This window comes from Haliaeetus leucocephalus, unplaced genomic scaffold (assembly GCF_000737465.1).
Source record: "Haliaeetus leucocephalus isolate CR32 unplaced genomic scaffold, Haliaeetus_leucocephalus-4.0 Scaffold110, whole genome shotgun sequence".
NCBI lineage: Eukaryota > Metazoa > Chordata > Aves > Accipitriformes > Accipitridae > Haliaeetus > Haliaeetus leucocephalus.
The window spans coordinates 2,723,636-2,742,434 of NW_010972546.1; the positions used below are offsets into that span (position 1 = coordinate 2,723,636).

Genomic DNA, 18,799 nt, shown 5'->3' on the forward strand with positions numbered 1-18,799 from the left:
TTTTCTCACTTCTGCCAACAACCCGACGCGGCCCCGCCCCCCCCGCCCAGCGGAGAATTAAAGCGCAATTAAAACTCGAGAGCAAGCCCCCGCCGTTCTTCACGCCTCGGCAAAAGCAAGCTCCTTCTTCTAAAAAAATAGTGTAAGTTGTCTGGTTTGCTTTGTTTTTCCCCGGGAAAACGTCCCCAGCCTCTGGGCCCCAGCTGCACCCTCCCGGCCGCCCCCCCCGCTGCCCGGGCACACTCTCAGGACCCGGGGGCTGCAGGTGGAGGCCCAGCCCCCTGCACTGGGGAAGGGACATGGGGACACGTACCCCAACCCTGCACCAGGCCACCACTCACCTGCTGTGTGTCACCCAGAGCTTGGGGAACACGGGGCCACCCGTGTCCCCCACCACCCCTGGCCCCAGGGGCTCCTCCCCCCCCAGGGCAGGGACCTGTCTCCTCCCCAAGACACACGTGAAACCCAGAGCTTTTGTGTTATAAAAATATTCCGTGCTTTATTTACTCTGTGATAGAAAAATAACATGGCCAGGACCCCAGAACTTCTTGGCCAGAGCAAGGGGAGAGGCGGGGGGGTGGGGAGGCAGAAGGCTCCGCTCCCCCCAAACCACCCACACTGCCTGGCCACCCTCGCTGGGTGCCCTCGCACCCTGTCTCCCTTGTGCTGCACTGGCTCTGGCAGGGGACATTGAGGCCAGGAGCCAAAGGGGGTCCCACATCCTTAGGGGACCAGAGGAGGAGACGAGGTCCGGGAGGGGACCCGGCTGCTGTGGAGCAGAGTGCCAGCACGGGCCAGGGGGGAGCCCCGGCTGACCCCCCCACCCCCACCCCATGCCAGAGCCTGGTGCGCCCACACACCCCCTGGGAACAGAGCCACGGGGTAGAACAAGAAGGCGACACGTACATTCTTAGTGACGACTGCGAAAGCAAACCCGAGGCCGGACCCCCGGCCCCTGCCCCGAGCAGCCCCTTGACGGGGAGCAGGGGGGCTGCGGGGCCGGTGCTTGCAGAAGCGGAAAGCCGAAGCTGGGCCTCTTAAAAGGAACATACAGGAAAACCATGCGACAAATCCGCTGCCGTTTATACAAGGGCATAAACACCAAAGAGCCGGACGCCAGCCTGCGTTTCGGGGCAGCACAGAGCAAATCTCCGGGGCAGGGCCCACCCGCCGCCCCCCTGGCACAGAGACACAAACACAGCACAGTCCCCACAGGGCCGGGGCCGGGGGGCCGGGCACCCGCCCGTCACGACTGGGCATGGGGGATCCACTGACTGTCCATAGGGCGCCGCAGCAGCTCCTCCACATGCCTTGCCACGTCCATGGTGTCATCCAGGTCGAAGTCTCCCTCGGGGTCCAGCACGGTGTCGGGGCTGCGGGAGGCAGGGGGTGAGGCGGGGAGGACCAGCCATGGCAGGACAGAGACAGGGGATGCGATACCTACTTCTGGGCATACATGTTGTAATGGGGCTGGGAGCAGACGGCGGGCGAGGGAGCCTGGTCCATGTAGGTGGCCCCTCCAGGGGCAGAATCACCTGATGCGCTGACGAACCTGTGGGGACGGGGGGCTTGTGAGCGCTGGCAGGGGACCGGACAGGCTCCCCCGGGGCGACATTGCACTCTGGGACTTCCCATCACCTCGGACCGGCATCTCCCGAGACTGGCAGGGTGCCAGCAGGGGACCCAAACCCCACACCCACAAACAGTGACAATGTGTGGGGTCCCCAGCCCACTGAAGGGCAGCACGGCAAGTGGGGCACCTGCCCTCCCGGGCAACATACAGCCCTGCCTTGGCCACAGGCCCACGCGCCTCAGCCTCCAGCACCGGCTCAGCACCAACGTGGCCATTGGTGGTGCTGGAGCCCGAAAGCAGAGGTGCCCTGGGCTGCTGGCCACCCCAGCCACCTTGCTGGGGCCGATCCCACGGGACTGCCCAGGGTCTGCATTCAGGGTCAGGCTTACTCTGGCACCACTTGCTTGATCTGTGGCTTCACGTATCCATCCACGGCTTTAGCTAGAGGAAAGAAGGCAGCACTAAGGCCCCAAGCTGCTGGTGCATGCTGCAAGCCTGCGGTGGGGCTGGGGGCTCACGCATGGCCAGCTGCAGAGCCCCCATGGGGCTGGATGCAGCCTTGGGGCAGAGGGATGCTGTGAGCCCTGGCTCTACCCCAGTCAGATGCACAAAGGAGAGGGACGCGCGTGGGGTGAAGGGGCAGCGCTACCTGGCGTGGACTCACAGAGAACCGGCGTGTAGTACTTAGAGAAGACCTCGTCCTTGGGCCGGTCAGGGAACACATAGATGAGGTAACTGAGGTCCCCAAGGCGGTCGGCCAGGGAGCGGATGGAGAAGTCCCTGGTGGTGAAAGGCATCAGGTTCCAGAACATCCTCTCAGCTGGAAGAAAAGAGCAAGGACCACGGTGACGCCCAAAGCCGCCGGTGGCTCCCAGCTCCGCTCCGGATGCAGGCTGTGAGATCACGTTGAACATCAGATGGCATTTCCTGCTCTGCATCCCTCCCCCGGCAACATTTAAGGGCAAAACACAGGTCGCCAGGAAACTGGATCAGCCAGGAGGCACAGTGAACTCGAAGCAGGTCTGGCCTCAACCAGACACGTGGCGGGCAGGTCCCCCCTGGCCGCAGCGGGGCTCCGCAGGGCTTTGCAGCGCTCCTCAGCCACACAACCCTCCGAAGGATGTTCTTAGGAAGAACAGTAATGAGCGGACTTGCTGCACAGGGTCAGGCAACCCATGCAAACCCACTGAACCAGGAAGCACCATGGAGTCGCTGTGTTTTGTACAGCCCCAAAGGGACTTGGGTCGGATGGTTTAGCCCAGTCCCTCCTCCCCACCAACACCGGCACTTGGGCTGGATGTGGCCACAGCTGCCACAGGGCAGCCAAGCTGCAGCAGTGCTGGTGCCCAGATGAGACAGGAGGTGCTGGAGCAGCAGCACCGGCCCCGTGGGCACAAGACCGGCAAGTCCTAGGCTGGGGCCAGGGACAGTGGGGCTGGGCAGGTGCCAGCTCTCGGCATGCACTCACAGGAGTCGAACTTCCACGCGATGGTGATGCCACCAATCTCCGAGTCGCTGAACCGCAGGAGGAAGGTCCCATCGGGTTTGTTGATGAGCAGGTCATGCGCCTGCTGCTTGTTGACGAAGCCCAGGATGGCCCTAGGCAGAGCGGGGTGTCAGGGCCAGGGTTCTCGGGGCCGGGCAGTGTCGGGCAGGGCGGCTCTTACCCATCGTTCCAGTGCGGCTTCAGATGCTTCTTCAGCACCTCCATGACCCCGTCAAACCACTGCCAGAAGGTGTAATTCCTCCCGGGCAGGTTTTCCTGTTGAAAACCCCAGAAAATGAGCACTCCTGCCTCCAGCCTCATAGCTGCTGTCAAACAGCACAAGCGTTTGGTGCAGCAGTGGACACTTGGGGACTTGGACTGTGGGACGCCCGCCAGCGCTGCCAAACCAGGTGCAGGTCAGCCTGGCCAGGCAGCACAGCCCCAGGGGAGCGCCAGCAATGCCTCCCCAAGAACACAGACCCTGTCTGCGTGGCCTAGAGCACCGGGTGCCTTCAAGCAAGGGAGGCGACACCTCCCGCCCCACTGCAGCCAACAGCCATCTCCCCAGCATCACCCCATTTTGCATCACCCCAGCATTTTGCATCACCCCAGCAAGAAACGGCTCCTTGGGAGGGATGTGCCCCATCCAGCCCCCCAGCACGAGCACTGGTACCACAGATGTAGTGAAGCCCATCCCAGAGCACGGTGGGACCTCGGGGCTCCACGACTCTCCTGGCACACAGCCCAGCCCACTCACCCGGTTGAACTGGGACCAGGACACCGTGGTGCTGCTGTAGTCCTCCAGGTGGGAGCTGGTGCTGTTGAAGAGCTTCTGCGCCAGGAACACCAAGTTCTCCTTGGTCAGCCCGCGGCTGCTCTGCACCTCTGCCTTGAACTTCATGTTGAGTGCCTCGCAGAGCTGGGGCCACTGCACCTTGTCAGGCACAGCGAAGGGCACGCGGCCCTGGGGGGACACAAAGCAGGGTCAGCACAAAGCTCTGCCTACCGCCTCCTGGCGCATCCCTGCCAGAAGACTGAGACCAACTCCTGCAGCCCCCCCCGGGGCGGATGGGGCCCCTCCTGCCCCACCATGACACTGGCACTCACGGGCTCGGCGAAGGCGTTGTCCCAGAGCACGGTGGCTGTGGCATTATTGTCCTGGCTCCCATGCACGATCACCACCACAGGCAGGGACAGCGTCTGCCGGGAGGAAGGAGACCGGGACGGGCTGTGGGGCCTTGCCGGAGCATCGCCCGCGGGCACCCCCGGCCTGCACAGGCACCCTGTGGCCCCAGCCCAGCCCCACACCCGTGGGCATGATGCCCACGGCTTGCCCATGCCCTGCAGAGGGGACGTGGCTGGCGGCTTTACCTTCACCTGGAAGACCAGCTCGTTGCCACCAACACTGAACTGCGACTCGAAGAGGATGGTGAACTTCTCCTCTGTCACAGACTCAGCCCCACGGCGGTCCGAGCGCTTGATCCGCTTCAGGGACTGCAGGGACACGGGAGGTGAGCACAGGGCGACAGATGGGGACACAAGGGGACACCGAGGTGAACACAGGGGGAATGCAACACAGATGGGCATACAAGGGGTGAACACAGGGGAATATGAAGGGGGGATAGGAGGGTGGGCGCGAGCGTCGGGAGTGGGGGGCCAGGGGCACTCACCATGTTGCGGAAGTGGGCACTGAGCGTCCCCGTGGCCTGGTGGTACTCCATCACGCAGCAGTTGTTGAGGATCTCCCCGCTGCTCTCGCTGCCGCAGGAACACACAGGGTCAGGGGGACCACCAGGGCTGGGAGCCCACGTGAGGTGCAGCCCCCCCACGCCCCCAGCTCCAGCTCCTGCTCCCCACTGCCTCAGCAGTTGTCCCCACCACCACCACACCCCCCAGCCCCCTGGGCATTACTTGCGGGTACTCTCGTTCTTCAGCAGGGCCTTGGCTTGCTGCTCACTGATGATGGTGGCCTTCACCTGGGGGGGGTTCATGTGCACGTTCAGCTTCCCCCCCACCAGGAGCCGCACGGTGGCTGCAAACTTAGTCTGTGTCTTCAGCACCTGGGGGGGCTGCTTCTCGATGATGAAGGTGCTGGGGGGGCACGGGGATCAGGGGCAGGCAGGCAGAGCAGCCCCAATCCGGCCCCCCCACCCTGCCGGATGCCTCAGCCGAGCCGGGCCCCCACCGCTACCTGGTCACCAGGGCAGAGATGATGTCAGTGATGGTGCCGTTCAGCTCCGACAGCATCTCCTCCACCGGGCCCGGGATCGGCAGCTGCTGGCACAAGTGTTCAGCCCGGCGGATCTGCTGCCGGTTCTGCCAGATGATCTCCGCCAGCTTCTCGCACCTGGGGGGAGCGGGGCTCAGCATCGTGCCAGGCCTCAGTACCCCATCCCACCTTGCCGGGCACGGCTGGCGCCAGCACCCACCAGCTCTGCAGCACGTCCAGGGTGCCCTCAGGGGGACCCCCGTTTCCCGCTAGCTGCTGCCGACGCTTCCACTGGATCAGCTCATCATCCAGTATGGTCGTCTGCTGCTTGCGCAGCAGCTGCAGCGTCTTCTGGTGCTTCTCGGCCAGGTCCTGCAAGGCGGGACGGTGTTATGGGGCACGTGGATGATGGCACAGCCAGCATGGGGCCAGGGCAGCGGCACTCACCACACGGTACTGCTGTAGTGTCTGGGCCTCCCGGTGCAGCCAGGCCTCCAGCGACGCTTTCTTCTGCTGCAGCGTCGTCTCCCGTGACAGGCGCTCCTGGGGACCCAGCTGGGAGAGCTGGGAGAACTGGGCTGGGGGACGGGGCGCAGTGTTAGGACCGGCACTGCCAGCGCGCCGGCCCTGTCAGCCCCCGGTCTCCCACCCACCTTGGAGGCGCATGTTCTCCTGGTACTGGATGATGAAGTACTCCTGCGTCTGCTGCAGCTTCTTGAGCTCGTTCTCAGAGTCCTGCGTGATGAGCCGCAGCTCCTCGAAGGTCTGGTTGATCTGCAGGTGCTTCTGGGACATGGCATCCACCAGGGAGCCAGCCGGCGAGGGGCTCTGCACGGGGCACAGGGAGCGCTCAGCACGGCAAGGGGACCCTCCCCATCCCCCTGGGGGCAGCGGGGACCCAGAGCACCCCCTGCCTCAGGGCTGCTCCCATCATCCCGGTATTGGAGCCTCTGAGCATCCCCCCCACCCTGCCGGGCCCTGCTCCCTGGCCCCCACTCACGTTGTTCGCCTCCCGCACCAGCCGCTGCTCGTGGTAGAGGATGTGCCGGATGCAGCGCACCAGCTCCATGGGGCACCGGTCGTATGTGTTCTGTGGGGAGAGCGCGGCCTGAGCCAGGCACGGGGCAGGGACACCCCTCAGCCCTGCAGCCCCCACCCGCGGCCCCCCCTCACCTGCAGCTGCGTGGCATAGTGCCCCAGCTTGATCTTCAGCAGGAAGCCATCTTCGCCCACTTGGTGGTCTGCCTTCTTCTGCAGCTCCTGGATCAGCCCCTCCAGCAGCTGCGTCGCCTTCACATTCTCCTGGGGGTTGTCGAGGTCGATGGAGTCCCTGTGTGTGCGGAGCAGAGCGGCGGCGTCAGGGCAGCCCCGGCCCCGCAAGGGGGGTCCCTGGCGGAGGTGGGGGGCACCTGCCGGCACCCCCAGGGCAGGTGCTGCCAAGCCCAGCATCCCCCACAGGGACGGGGACCCCGCTGACCTACCATGCCTGGCTCTCGATCCACTGTGACAGGTAGTGCCGCACCTCGATGGGAAAGTGCTGCCCGTAGAGCGCCTGCATCTGCCGCAGGGCTTCGCCCTGGAGCTGCTGCGCCTGGATCCACACCGCCATGGCTCACCACCACCTGCCGCGGAGATGGGCTCGTCAGGGCACCACGGCCAGGCCGGGTGCCGCGCTGTGGGTGGGGGTCCCGCCCTGGCTGCCCCTGCAAGCCCCTTTGCAGGTTCCTCCAGGTTCCCAAAGCCCTTTGCAGGAGCCTCCAAGTTCTCCAGTGCTGCTGGAGTCACCTCCGGCTACCGAAGGAAGAGGTGTGGGGGGGCAGGGGACCCTGGCTCTGAGTCACCCTCTCTTTTCTAGGAAGAGCCCTGGGGGGGTCTGGGGCCACGAACATGCCTCTGTGCTGCCTCTCCACATGGTAATCATTTCCCCTTGCTGCGCCGCAGGATCGCAGCCATCACTGGCCACGCAAATGAGGAAACGGGGCTGGGAGGAGGGCTGGTGAGAAATCCAGGGTGACGCAGAGCGGAGGCCCCCCCCCGCGCTTGCCCCGGCTCCTGCCCACACCCTGGCAGCGCCGGCAGACGGACCGGCAGGAGCAGACCCGGCCCCGAGGGCCCACGTGGCACTGCAGATCCTGGCGGGACCCCAGTCCCACAGCTGCTGCAGGGAGACACCGGACAGAGTACGGAGCTTCCCAAAGCAAGTTTTGGGGCGGCTCTGGCTCCATGCAGGAGCGCTGCCAGATCCCACCCACCACGCGGCTCTGGCGCCCCGGCTCACACGGGGCAGCGAGAAAGGACGGCACCTACAAAAAGCCAGAGCGTCCCCTGCCACAGTTACACCTGCTGCTTGGCAGGACCTGGAAAAACAACCTGGCCGTCAAGTCTTTGAGGGTGACGTGGTGGTGAGCCATAAGGGAGGGCCTGGGGGGCTCGCAGCCCCTCCGAGCCAAGAATGCAGCAATAAATCACATTTACACACACTCACACTCAAACCTTGGGATTTAGTATCATGCAGAGGTGCCACGCAGGGGTGCAATGCCTTGGGCTGTGTCCCAAGGCTGGGTGACCAAGACGGGATCCAGTTACTGCACTGGACGGTGACAAGCAGAGGGAGACCACATTGGCGGGGGCTGTGCCTCCCTCCCACCCCAAAGTGCTTTGTTCGGCCTTAGAAATACCCGGTGGCTTGAGGGGCTCCAAAAGCAGCCGGAGCCGTCCCGCAGGCAGGGGCACACGCTGGGGGAGCACACAGCAGGGGACGGCGGCGGCAGCAGGTCCAAGCAGAGCAGCCATGGCTGGAGCCCCTGAGCCCTGCGCACCCGCCCCCTGCGCAGGAAGAGGAACAATAACCGAGAGTTGGCTAAAAATGAATTTTTCCCCTATAAAAAGGGAGGAACGTTTCCACATTCACAGAAATCACTGAGTTGGAAATTCTGCTGGCAAGAAGGGGCCTGGGGAGGCATAAAAATGCAGGCGAGGAGGGGAAGGGAAGGCAGGATGGCCGACAGCAGGACACGCACGCTGGCAGTTAGAAATTGCGGACGCTTGATAAGGGGCATTGGTGAAAACCACTGCCCCGGCAGAGCAGAGGAGAGCAGCCACGGCCACGCCACAAACAGCCTAAGTCCCCAGAGCAGCGGGGACATCCACATGGACACAGAACAAACAAATGCTGCCCTGCCTATTGGGAAAATGGTGATCTCTTCCCATCTCGCGGTGACAAAACACTTCCTATTCCACTCCAGCATGTTGTTAAGCAACGAGTCTCAGGCTGCCGCTGCGGTGAGCCGGCAGACACCGCACTTGGCCGGCGCCAGCCTGGGAACGGGAGCACGAGCATCACTGCCGGGCTGTGTGGCAGAAGGTGAGCCAACATCACATCAGCCTTTACAAGGAGACCATGCAGTGGCCGATGGCAGCATGGCTCACCTGGTGCGTGCCCTGACTGAAGGCAGGGCCGCCCCTGGGGCCACACTACCCCAGGGGATAAGCACACCCCAAAAAAACCACTCGCACCAGGCTTGGACTCGACCTCCAGCAGAATCCCCAATCCACCAGCAGGCACTTCTCCAAGCACCTCATTTTTGTCTCCCATCTCTCACCTGCAGACTGACAAACCAAACCTCCCCAAGGGCCACAGCACACCCCGAGCGCCCCAGCAAAAGTCACCAGTGCCACCTGCCATAAGCAAATGAGGCTTTCTGGCCACGAGACCCAGCAAGGCTGGGGCAACAGCTCTGCTTCAGCAAGAGGTGCAGCATCACGGTCCAACAGTGCAGCCAGAGCCACCAGCCTTTCCGGGCAGCCCTGCGCTCCTGCGTCCAGCCAGCTGCTGGCAGCCAGTGCCCTGCCTTGGTCCATGCCCAGCACCATGCTCCTCGGTGGCACAGCCATCTGCCCCACGCAAGCGCTCACAGGGACTCCTTGGAGCCCCGGGACGGTTTCGCCCCTGTGTCCAGGGACCAGCTCTCTCCTCATGCTCCTGCTGCCGGTGCATTGCCCCAGCCCCGCAGCCACCCGGCTCAGAAAACCTCTCCAGGGTTGGGCAGCCAAGGTCTACTCCAGCCCACCGGCATTTGTTCCCCCCCCCAATGCCATCCCCACCCCACCAGCCACAACGCTCGCTGCAACTCCCGCACCCCGGCAGGGATGGGCAGCGCTGCTGCAGCGTCCCGCATTGCCATGGGTCAGCCGTGCTGCAGCCACTGGCCACACATGCACTCAAACAACTGCAAGAGACAGATAATTGCAGTGGTTTAAGCTACTTTGCATTTTACTTGCTGGCAGTGAGCTATAACCCACCCATTACTGCAGCTCGGTTAACCAGCAGCAACTCAACAAGCCACAGCAATGCACCCACCGGTGACTTACTACCTGCAAAGCGGTGCACACGGCAGCCTCCTGGAGGTAGGAAAAGTGTCCTGGAGAGGGACCCCAGCCCTGCAGAGACAGCGTGGGCAGGGGAGGTGCCAGCAGTCATTGCTTCTGCATCTGACAGCCCTGCTCCCGATGGGGAGGCACCGCTAGACCGGCTGCAAAATGGGGAAAACCCACCCAAAAGGGGCTCTCAGAGGGCCAGAGGCAGCAGCAAGGGAGAGCCTGGCAGCACTGCTGGGGCCAGGGGTGGCCAGGGGACCCAATACAACCACAGTGGGGAAGGGCCACAGCCGCAGCAGCAGCCCTGGGGGCAGGAGCGGTGGCACCTCCCAGCTGTGGCAGCGGCTGGCGCTGGCACCAGCGCCGGGTCACAAGCTGCAGGAAAGCCAGAGCCAGCCAGAGCACGTCCGCAGGCAGACAAAAGGAGGGAAATGCCTCATGGGGCGAGGCCGGCAGCGGCGCCTTCCCACGTGCCACGGGCACGGCAAAGCCCAAACACGGGCAGTGCCCGCCCAGGGGCTGGCACGCGCGCCGCTGCGGGATGCTCACAGGATGCTCGCTGCACACAGCCACGGGACTCTCACAGCGCACAGCTACCTTGGGGACCTCCTCGTGGGCAGGACACCCCTGCGCCGGTGCTGGCACAGCCCCTGACTGCAGCCCCTTGCTCAGCCCCACATCCTGCAGGGGCCGAGAGCCGGGCATAGCCCTGGGGGAGCCACGGCAAAGGGCTCTGGCCGTAATCGCCCCGCTCCCATGCGCCTGCCCCACGCGGCCCCTCTGCCATGGTGGCTCCCACGCTGCCCTTCGCCCGGTGCTCTCCCAGCCTGGGGGTCTCCGGAGCGGCACCCTGCTCCGGGCAGGGGCACGGCACTTCCCCCCGGCACTGGGCTCCGGCAGGCAGCAGCCCTGCGCCTGCTGCAGATGCCTCCCCCCGTCGCAGTAAACACATGGACACGTGGTTTCTCGGCACCTCCGGGAGCTTGCGATCGCTTCCAGGTCAGAGCTGGCCTCGCTTGTGGCCACAGGGCTGGACCCTGCACACCCCACGGCCGGTGCTGCCAGGGCGCTCCGGTCCTGCCCCAGCCAGCACTGATCCTGCCCCCCGACAGCCCCGGCGGGAGGGTGTCCTGCATCCCCCAAGAAGGGCAGCCCCACGCAGGCTCCCTCTGGGGCAGGATCTGGCCCCCCCAGCCGTGCCCTGGGAACAGCAGTGCTGGCAGCTGATAGCAGCCGCTCGACACACAGAAGGGCTCCAGATCCCCCAACACAGACCACCCACCCCACACCCCTGCCCACATCGGCTCACCCCAGGGGACCTGCTGAAGCCCCTGGGCAGCCCGACGGCCCCGCTAAGCTGGACCCCCACACCAAGGGCTCCTACAGCTCAGCCCCCCTTGCCCTCACACGTGGGCCCGTCAGCTGCAAGCAGCAAGCGCTGCTGCATGCCACGTCCTGCCCCACAGCTGGGGGTCACAGAGGGCTCCGCACCCACCCAACGGACCCCACAGCCCCAGGGCCACCCCAGCCAGGGGCTCCCCCATGCACGGGCTTGGCGGGGTCTGGAAGAGAGCCCCAGGGCTCGGTGTGGTTCCCAGCTCCTCGGAGCACAGGAACCGCAGCCCCACCTTGGTGCGGGGTGCCCCATCCCGCAGCCACACTCACCCGGGGTCGGGCACCGCTCTGCCCCACGCACTGTTCCAGCGTCCCGGCCCCGGGGGCAGCCCAGCCACGGCTCCAGGCAGGCGCTGCCGGCACAGCCGGGCTGCCAGGGCAGCCGTTTCGCAGGCTGCGCGCTACAGGAAGGAGCGGAGAGCAGCTATTTCCTTCCAAAATGTCAGCTGCCTGCGCAGGGCAGCCAGCCCCAGGCTGCCGGCAGCTTCCTCTGCCACTGCTGTGTGCGTGGTGCCCACCGAGGGAGCGGGGCTGGCACCCCCTCCGCGCTCAGCCCCACACGCCTCGCCAGTGCCGGAGCCAGGCACAGCCTCTGGCCCCAGAAGGTCAGTGGGGCTGAGCCCCGCCGCAGAGACGGGACCCCAGGGACCGATGCAGGAGCTCAGCGTGGGGGGAGACGGGACGGACTCACCTGCAGCCCCGACTCCGCTGCCACCCCCGCCGGCACACAGCACTGCCTGCACTGGGAACACCGGGGTGCTGGTGAGCGGCCCCCGGACCCCCTGGCCCCGCTCAGAGCTGCCGGCCGGGGCTGGCGGGCGGCAGGGAACGGCGAAGCCGGCGCAGACGGCCACGGTGCTGGGAATGGGGCGGCTCGCCTGTTTTACGCCTGCCTGTGGTTTCCAGCTTTCGGCTAGGAGGCGGCAGCGCCCGCCCGGCGCAGGAGGCGAGCTCCTTCTAGAAGCTCGGTGCTTTGATGGGTTTTGTTTGTCTCCTGCAGAAGAGCAGTGGCAGCCGATGGCTTTGCCCCAGCGGCATCAGGGAGGAGGCAGCCAACCATCCTGGCCCGCCAGAGCCCACGCTGGAAACCACCGGGGCTGGGAGCCACAGGGCTCACAGAAGAGGTATGGCCGGCTCTGGAAACACAACGTGCCCCCCCAGGGGCAGAGGCAATGGACCCCGCAGCCGGCAGGCAGAGATGGGACTGGCAGTGCTGGGACCAGCCGAGTGTCCCAGCAACTTTGGGAGCCAAAAATGGAGAACTCGCATCATTATAGGAACAAGGAAACCCCACGCATGGCCTGATGCTGCCGAGGGAGAAACTGGCCCCGCACGCAGATGGAGACACCTCAGCTGGGGACCGGCACTGCAGCCCAAGTGCCCAGGGGGCTCAGGGACAGTGGCTGCCTGCAGCTCAGCTCACGCCACAGCCCTGGGGCTGTACCTGCCCATCGACATTTGCCGCCTTGGGAACGTTTCTTCTCCCCTCTTCAGATTTTCCCTTCCAACCACAGAGGCCCAGAAACCTGCGTCAAACCAAAACCACCAAAATACCCAATGAAATCCCAGCAAAATCCCTCGAATCCAGGGGCTGGGACCTCAAGAAAAAAACACCCTGGTGCACCGAGAACCACCCTGGGGCAGCCGCAGCCAGACACAGGCGCTGCCCTGGCATCAGCAGGATTCCCTCCAATGCCGAGCACATAGCAGGACCAGCACCAGCAGGACCCAGGTCCCCATGGCAGAGCAGGGGGGCCGCGGCCATGCTGCCACCCCCCTGGCCAAGCTCGCTGCAGCGCACGCAGGAGGGCCAACCCCAGCACCACCCGTCTCCAGCCCCATCCCCTGGGGTCACTCCAGCGAGGCAAGCCTGCCCCACCGCACAGGGAACTGGGCGCCCAGGACCACCCGCCTGGCCCCAGCACAACAAGCTGGCTGTGCCGGACCCCGCACAGGCTGGGCTGGAGGCTGCGGCTGCACAGGAACAACGGGGGCCTGTCTGGGCACTGAGGGGGCTGAGCAGAGCAGGGCAGCGAAGTGCAGGCAGCCTGCCCACCCGGACAGATGCAGGCAGCCAGTGCCGGAGCAGAAGCCAGGCACTGGTGGGCAGGATGCTCCACACAGCCCCAGTGGCAGAGCCCAGCACCCATCTGGCCCCCAGGGGCAAAAGTCCAGCGTGGATCCTGCGGGACATGCACCGCAGGGAGCCCAATCCCCGCCAGCGCTGGTGCTACCCCCGCCATAAGCCCACAGACAGGATTAGAGAGGCTGGGGCAGAGCTTTACCCGGCTCCCTGGGGCCAAGCAGCTGAATTAACGGCTGCGGGGCTGGCATGGCAGCAAGCTGCCGGCTCCAGCGCCTCGGGGTCCCAGGGCTTCCCCCAGGCTCCATGGGGGAATGCTGCGGCAGGCACGGAGCCACTGCCGACTTGCAGCATCCTGGCTCTGGGCAGACACCAGACCTCACCCAGGAGGGGATGTGCAGCCGCCATGTGCCGGGACACTTGATGAAGGTATTTTTCCTCCACAATAACGACCCACCCCAACCGCCTGTAACACCATGCTGAGGGCGAAGCACCTGCCTGCAGGAGGTGCAGCCCCTGGGGACTTGCACGATGCCCTCGTGTCTGCTCCAGCCCAGCAGAGAGGGTCCGGCTCCAGTCCCCGTCCTCCACCCCAGGAGGGAAGAGGCATCACCCCAGACGCAGACCTGGGGAAGGACAGGGAGGTGACAGGATCCCAGCAATGCCCCCCCAAGGATGGGGCAGCAGCTTCAGGCATACGAACAGGCCAGGCAGATCTGGGACAAGAGAGAAGCCCCCGCACCCCTGCCAGCCAGTTCATCCTTGAGTTGGCCCTTCCAACAAACCAGCCAAGGAGAACAGCCACCTCCCAGGGACCCCACAGATGCCCTGGCACAGTCCCAGGGTCCCATGGGTCCCGCACTAGCCCCCAGCACTGAGGCTGCCTCCAGTGCAGCCCCAGGCTCACTGCTAATCCCTGCTCAGACCAGCACCAGCCCAGGAGGGATGGGCTGGTCGGAAGGACCTGAGGATTAAGCTCATTTCAGTGTCGAATTAGTGCCGATTGGGGTCTGGAGACACAATTTCATTTTATCTGCCACGCTCCAGCGAGTGCACACAATTGCACTAATCCAGTCATTGGCAAGGCTGGATTTGTAGAGCAGGACCCAGGTGGGCCATGGGAGATGCGGGCAGCACAGGCACCGGCTGCACCGCTCCAGCTGCATCCATCCCCCCCCGGCTGACACCACGCTTGTGGTCTCCAGGGGGCAGGGGAGACGGTCCAGGAGCCTCCCCCACTGCTGGTTCGGCAGTCCCATGGGACCAGCCCAGCCTGCATGCCACGGCACGGGCACCTGGGGCAGGACAGGGACAGCTGGTGAGCAGGGACACCAGAGGGATACCAGCACCCTGAGGGCACCCACTGCCCTGCCCGACCACCCGGCCCGGGGAAGAGGCACCGACCACGTTGCGAGACAGCGCAGGGTACGTCCAGGACCCACTGTGCAGACCCTCACACCCTGTCTTCAGTAGCAAACACCAAACGCAGGCCGCGAGCACCCAGCTGCACACAAGGATGCTTGGGCAGTGAGGGACGCTGGGTGCTGCCGGCACGGAGCCTGCATGGTGCCTGGGAAAATGCTTGCAGCGCTCAGCCTTGCCAGCCCTTGCAGATGTCCCAGCCCAGCAGCACCCCGTCACCCCTGCCCGAGGGCAGGCTCAGGCAGCACAATACGGCACAGCGCCGGGATCCCACCAGTGCAGGCCGACAGCCCAGTGACGTGTCTGGCTGACAGGAAAACTGCTCCCAGGCATCACAGCCTCCTGCCACGGCGGGCAGGCAGGGCCCAAGCCCTGTGCTGTCACGCGCTAAGAGGAGCTGATGTGTGGGACAGGCAGGTCCCCGTGGAGCAGCCCCTGCATCCCCCACCACACTTTGCCCCTCCAGGCCATTTGCAGCCGCTGGGGTTCGTGCCCCCAGCAGCTGGAGCAGCTCTGCGCAGGGAGATGCTCTCACACCGGATCAGCAGAGTGGAAGGGAGGGAGGGTAAAGCCTTGCTTTTGGAAGAGGGGGCACGCAGACACCCAGGGATGCTGGCAGGAGGGTGGACTAGTCAGAATGGGAATGAAAAACCAAACCACCAATGGTTTCTGCAACAAATTCTCATTCAGGGTGGGTAAACCTCACAGCAAGCCTGGCCCGGGGTTAAACGCAGCATTCATCCCCAAAGCACACAAACATGTCCGGGTCGGAGAGCTGGGTTTCAGCTTTCCTCACCCTGGGACATGCTCTGCAGCCCCAGGAGCAGCAGCAGCTGCTGGCAGTGCCAGAGCAAAGCAGTGCACCGGCCTCCTGGCTGCACCACGAGTGCCCCAACTAAGTGTTTCCAAAAGGCTCAGGTGACTAATGGGGTTATAAACGGAGCATGCCGGCCCAGGGCAACTGTGCCACCCAGAGCTGCAGCCCAAAAGTGCCAGGGCTGCATGTTAACACCACCAAATAGGACAGAGATCATTTTATAGCTGTTTTAGCTGGTGCGAGGGGCTCAGATATGCCGCCAGTGAAAACTGCCTCTTTCTCTGCTAAAAGCTTTGCAGACAGCCACCAAGCGAGAGGGACAAAAAGTCAGACAGAGCATGCACCCAGCGCTCAGCCGCTCGGCTGCCAGGGCTGTGCTGATGCTGCGCCAGCTCTTCGAGCTCTGCCCCAGCACCAGCCTTTTCCCCAATTCCCTCCCTGGCAGAGCTGTGCTATAAACCAGCATTTACATCTCATAACAACAGGAAGACACGAAGTTGCATCGAAAATAGATTGCAAAACTCACCAGTGACCGAACAGGGAGTGAGTTGTGACTATATTATGGTTTGGCTATACCACCGCAGCTCCCCAAGCCCGGCAAGAAGCCACCCAGCAGCACATCGCTCTCCAGCTTGGCGGAAAGCAGGAGGTGGCACTAAGGGAAACGCAGGGCACCAAGCGCGCCCACCTGAGAGCAGCCAATGCTCCCGGCCCCTCTGGTGCAGCTAGATGGGTGGATTCTGCTTTATCAGCAAGTCAGCTCAGCCCTATCGGCCAGGAAGCCGTGTTCGCATGTGTGCCTCCCCCTCGACATTTCCCAACTCGGCGGGAGAAGCGGTTCACAGCAGCCTACCTTTTATCAGCCAGCAGATGTTGCTAGAACTGTTGCTGCATGTAAAATTCAGGCATGCCCAGCACTGCTTGGATCCCTGCACAGACCACGCGGTGCCAGGGTAAACACCCCCGCCCCCTTCCTCCCGGGATCAAAACACTTGGGGGTTGCAAAATAGACACCCCATGAAAGGAAAGGCATGCCACAGAAACATTACAGCTGTCGAGGCTACTTCTCCCGGAGCATGCTGGAGCGCCAGAGCCAGCAGCCGGCACAGCCTCCCAGGCTGGAGCCGCCTGTGCAGCCACGGAGCCAAGCTCTGACCCGTCCCGGCAAGGTAGGGACTGGCGAGCCCCTGCCTCCATCCCCCAGCACACGTAGCCCTGCACTGGCTCCCCCACATCAGCCACCACCACGGTGCATTCAGCCCCATAACGCAGAGGCTGCTCCGAGGGTAGCACCCACAGCCGCGTGGTGGGAAGCCGGCAGCCACTGCAGCCCCACTGGGCAGAGGGACCAGGGCCCCAGCACAGGCACCCAGGGGATGCCAACAGGAGGGAGGTCCTGCTCAACCCACACGCCATCCTGCCGTGCCCAGGCTCCCCCGGCTCCCCAGGGCTGCCGTGAAGCCTGTTGAGCACAGCCCAGCTTACAGGAATTCCTTGCAAACCAGAAAGTCATTTCCCAGCTGACGGGGCCACTTTACTGTACTCAGCACAGCACAGTCACTACTCGCTGCCCCACCACCCACGCCGTGGAGGGGTACAAGGAGCAGGGATTTTTCGCAAGCAGAGTATCTGAGTTTTGCTATCACTCGAGAGAGAGCTGGGAAACCCCACAGCGAAGACCTCACAGCCGCTTTGGAGTCAGCACTTCCCCTGCAGCAAGAGGGGAAGGTCCCTCCAGAGGCTCCATACAACGCTGCGCCGAGCATCCCCAGCTGCAGCTCCCCATCCCCAGCACCGGTGCCAGCACCCCTCGTCCTGCCCCGAAGCATTGGTCTCAGGACAAGGCAGGTGCACCAAAGCCAGCAAGGTGGCTGTAGTGACAGCTGCCCGGGGGGCAAACACCCCCCAAGGGAGGACACCGTCAGAGTGCCACAGAACGCAGAGTGGGTGACAGCCGCCCGTCACGCCCCATTCCCAGCCGGGCTCTCCCATGTCCCCGGGCACGGGCTGTTGGCACCTCTCAACCTGCACCAAGAGCTCCTCCTCCACGTGGCTGCACACGCGGCACAGCACAGCACGGCCCTCCCTGGCCCCGGGGACAAGCCCCACTCCCCAGGGATGGTTATAAAACCCAGGGAGACAGTCTCCATCCTTCCATCCAGCACCTTGGGGATCCAGGAGCCACGTCAACTCAGGTCAAGATCCTGACAGCTTCGGGAGCATCAGGGCTTGCTGCAGCCATCTGCAGGCAGGTGACCCCGACACCCCCAATGCCTCCCCCTCACCCAGTGCCACGCAGACAGGGCAGAGCCAGGCTCGGTGCTGGGCCTCAAGCAAACCTCCCTCCAGTGCAGGATTGCCGCACTGGTGCAAAGCTATCAAAGCACGATGGCAAACCTTGGCTTGAAAGCACCACCAAGGAAGCACCACAGCAGCAGCCAGCCTTCCCACACCAGCGCAGGGCCACGCTCCCCACAACGGGCGCGGAGCCTTCCTCCCAAAGTTGGGGCACGGGGGGAAAGGGGGCGAAGCTCCTGCAGCACAGGGCTGGTTCCCTGGTGCCCACAGCAGTGGACAGGCTCTGCAGACCACCCTACGGTGCACGCACTATCTGCCTTCACGGATGCTGGCTGCTAGGGCTCATGCAGCTCCGGCTGCGGCCACGAGCACCCTGGGGACACAGGGCTGGCCACAGGCAGCTGGCAGGGCGAGCCAGCCTGGGGCCAGGAACATCCTGCTGCAACAAGGCAACCCATGCTGCGAGGACTTCATGTGCCATGTCCCTGCCACGGGCGAGCCACACGGCCCCGCACCGTGCCGCGGTCCTGCCGCAGCAGCACTGTGCCCCGCACCTCTCCGCAACACACCCCAAACACCGCAAACAAATGGCTTCTTGTCACTGCCCCTGTCCCCTGCCCTCTGCCACGGGGCTCCTGCCAAGCCTCACCACGAGTTCACATGAACCGACAGCCCCAGCTCTGCGCTGCAGCTGACATCGGAGGTGTTACCACCGTCAGCAGTTCAGGCAGAGGCAGAGCCAGGGAGCCCTCGGCAGTGCCAGTGCCCGCACCCCAGCGCTGACGCGAGCCGGGCACTGGAGAGCTGGAGCCGCTCGGCATCACGGCGAGGAGCTGCCGGGAGCCCGGCCTGGCGCGAGCCTGGCGGCCGGCTGGCTGGGCACAGAGCCCTGACAGCTCCCGTATCCCGCCGGACAGGTGGCCGCCGCTCCCCCGGGCTCGCCGTCGCCCGGCCGCGCCCCGGCCGGCGCAGGAGCTGGGTGAAAGGCCACCGGGCGCTGCAGTCCCCCGGGGTGTCACCGCTCCCGCCTCGCACGGGGGAACGTTTTCCATCTGCCTTCGACTCTGCCCAGCAGCGTGGAGCCATGCGTCCCACCGCCGGCAAGCGGGACCCCCGCTCCCGCTGCGCTGCCCCGGGCC

General features: G+C 64.7%; 1 protein-coding gene across 4 annotated transcripts in view; it reads right to left on the reverse strand.

The window, feature by feature from the left end:
• Positions 1–519: 519 nt before the first annotated feature.
• LOC104842943 (signal transducer and activator of transcription 5B) overlaps positions 520–18,799 on the reverse strand; it is a 27,224-nt gene continuing 8,944 nt past the window's right edge. The window contains exons 3-20 of one of the 4 annotated variants that reach the window (XM_010585612.1): positions 6,750–6,899; positions 6,442–6,598; positions 6,269–6,358; positions 5,922–6,096; positions 5,716–5,846; positions 5,489–5,640; positions 5,251–5,406; positions 4,971–5,150; positions 4,730–4,817; positions 4,431–4,553; positions 4,167–4,259; positions 3,817–4,023; positions 3,241–3,335; positions 3,042–3,172; positions 2,223–2,393; positions 1,963–2,014; positions 1,445–1,552; positions 520–1,373 (exon numbers count right to left, since the gene is read on the reverse strand). In XM_010585612.1, coding sequence (XP_010583914.1) covers positions 1,247–1,373; positions 1,445–1,552; positions 1,963–2,014; positions 2,223–2,393; positions 3,042–3,172; positions 3,241–3,335; positions 3,817–4,023; positions 4,167–4,259; positions 4,431–4,553; positions 4,730–4,817; positions 4,971–5,150; positions 5,251–5,406; positions 5,489–5,640; positions 5,716–5,846; positions 5,922–6,096; positions 6,269–6,358; positions 6,442–6,598; positions 6,750–6,877 — 2,364 coding nt within the window. In that variant the 5' untranslated portion in view covers positions 6,878–6,899 and the 3' untranslated portion in view covers positions 520–1,246. Of the gene's footprint in view, positions 1,374–1,444; positions 1,553–1,962; positions 2,015–2,222; positions 2,394–3,041; positions 3,173–3,240; positions 3,336–3,816; positions 4,024–4,166; positions 4,260–4,430; positions 4,554–4,729; positions 4,818–4,970; positions 5,151–5,250; positions 5,407–5,488; positions 5,641–5,715; positions 5,847–5,921; positions 6,097–6,268; positions 6,359–6,441; positions 6,599–6,749; positions 8,610–18,799 lie in introns of those variants that run through there. The other 3 variants (XM_010585611.1, XM_010585613.1, XM_010585614.1) reach the window with 3 other exon arrangements.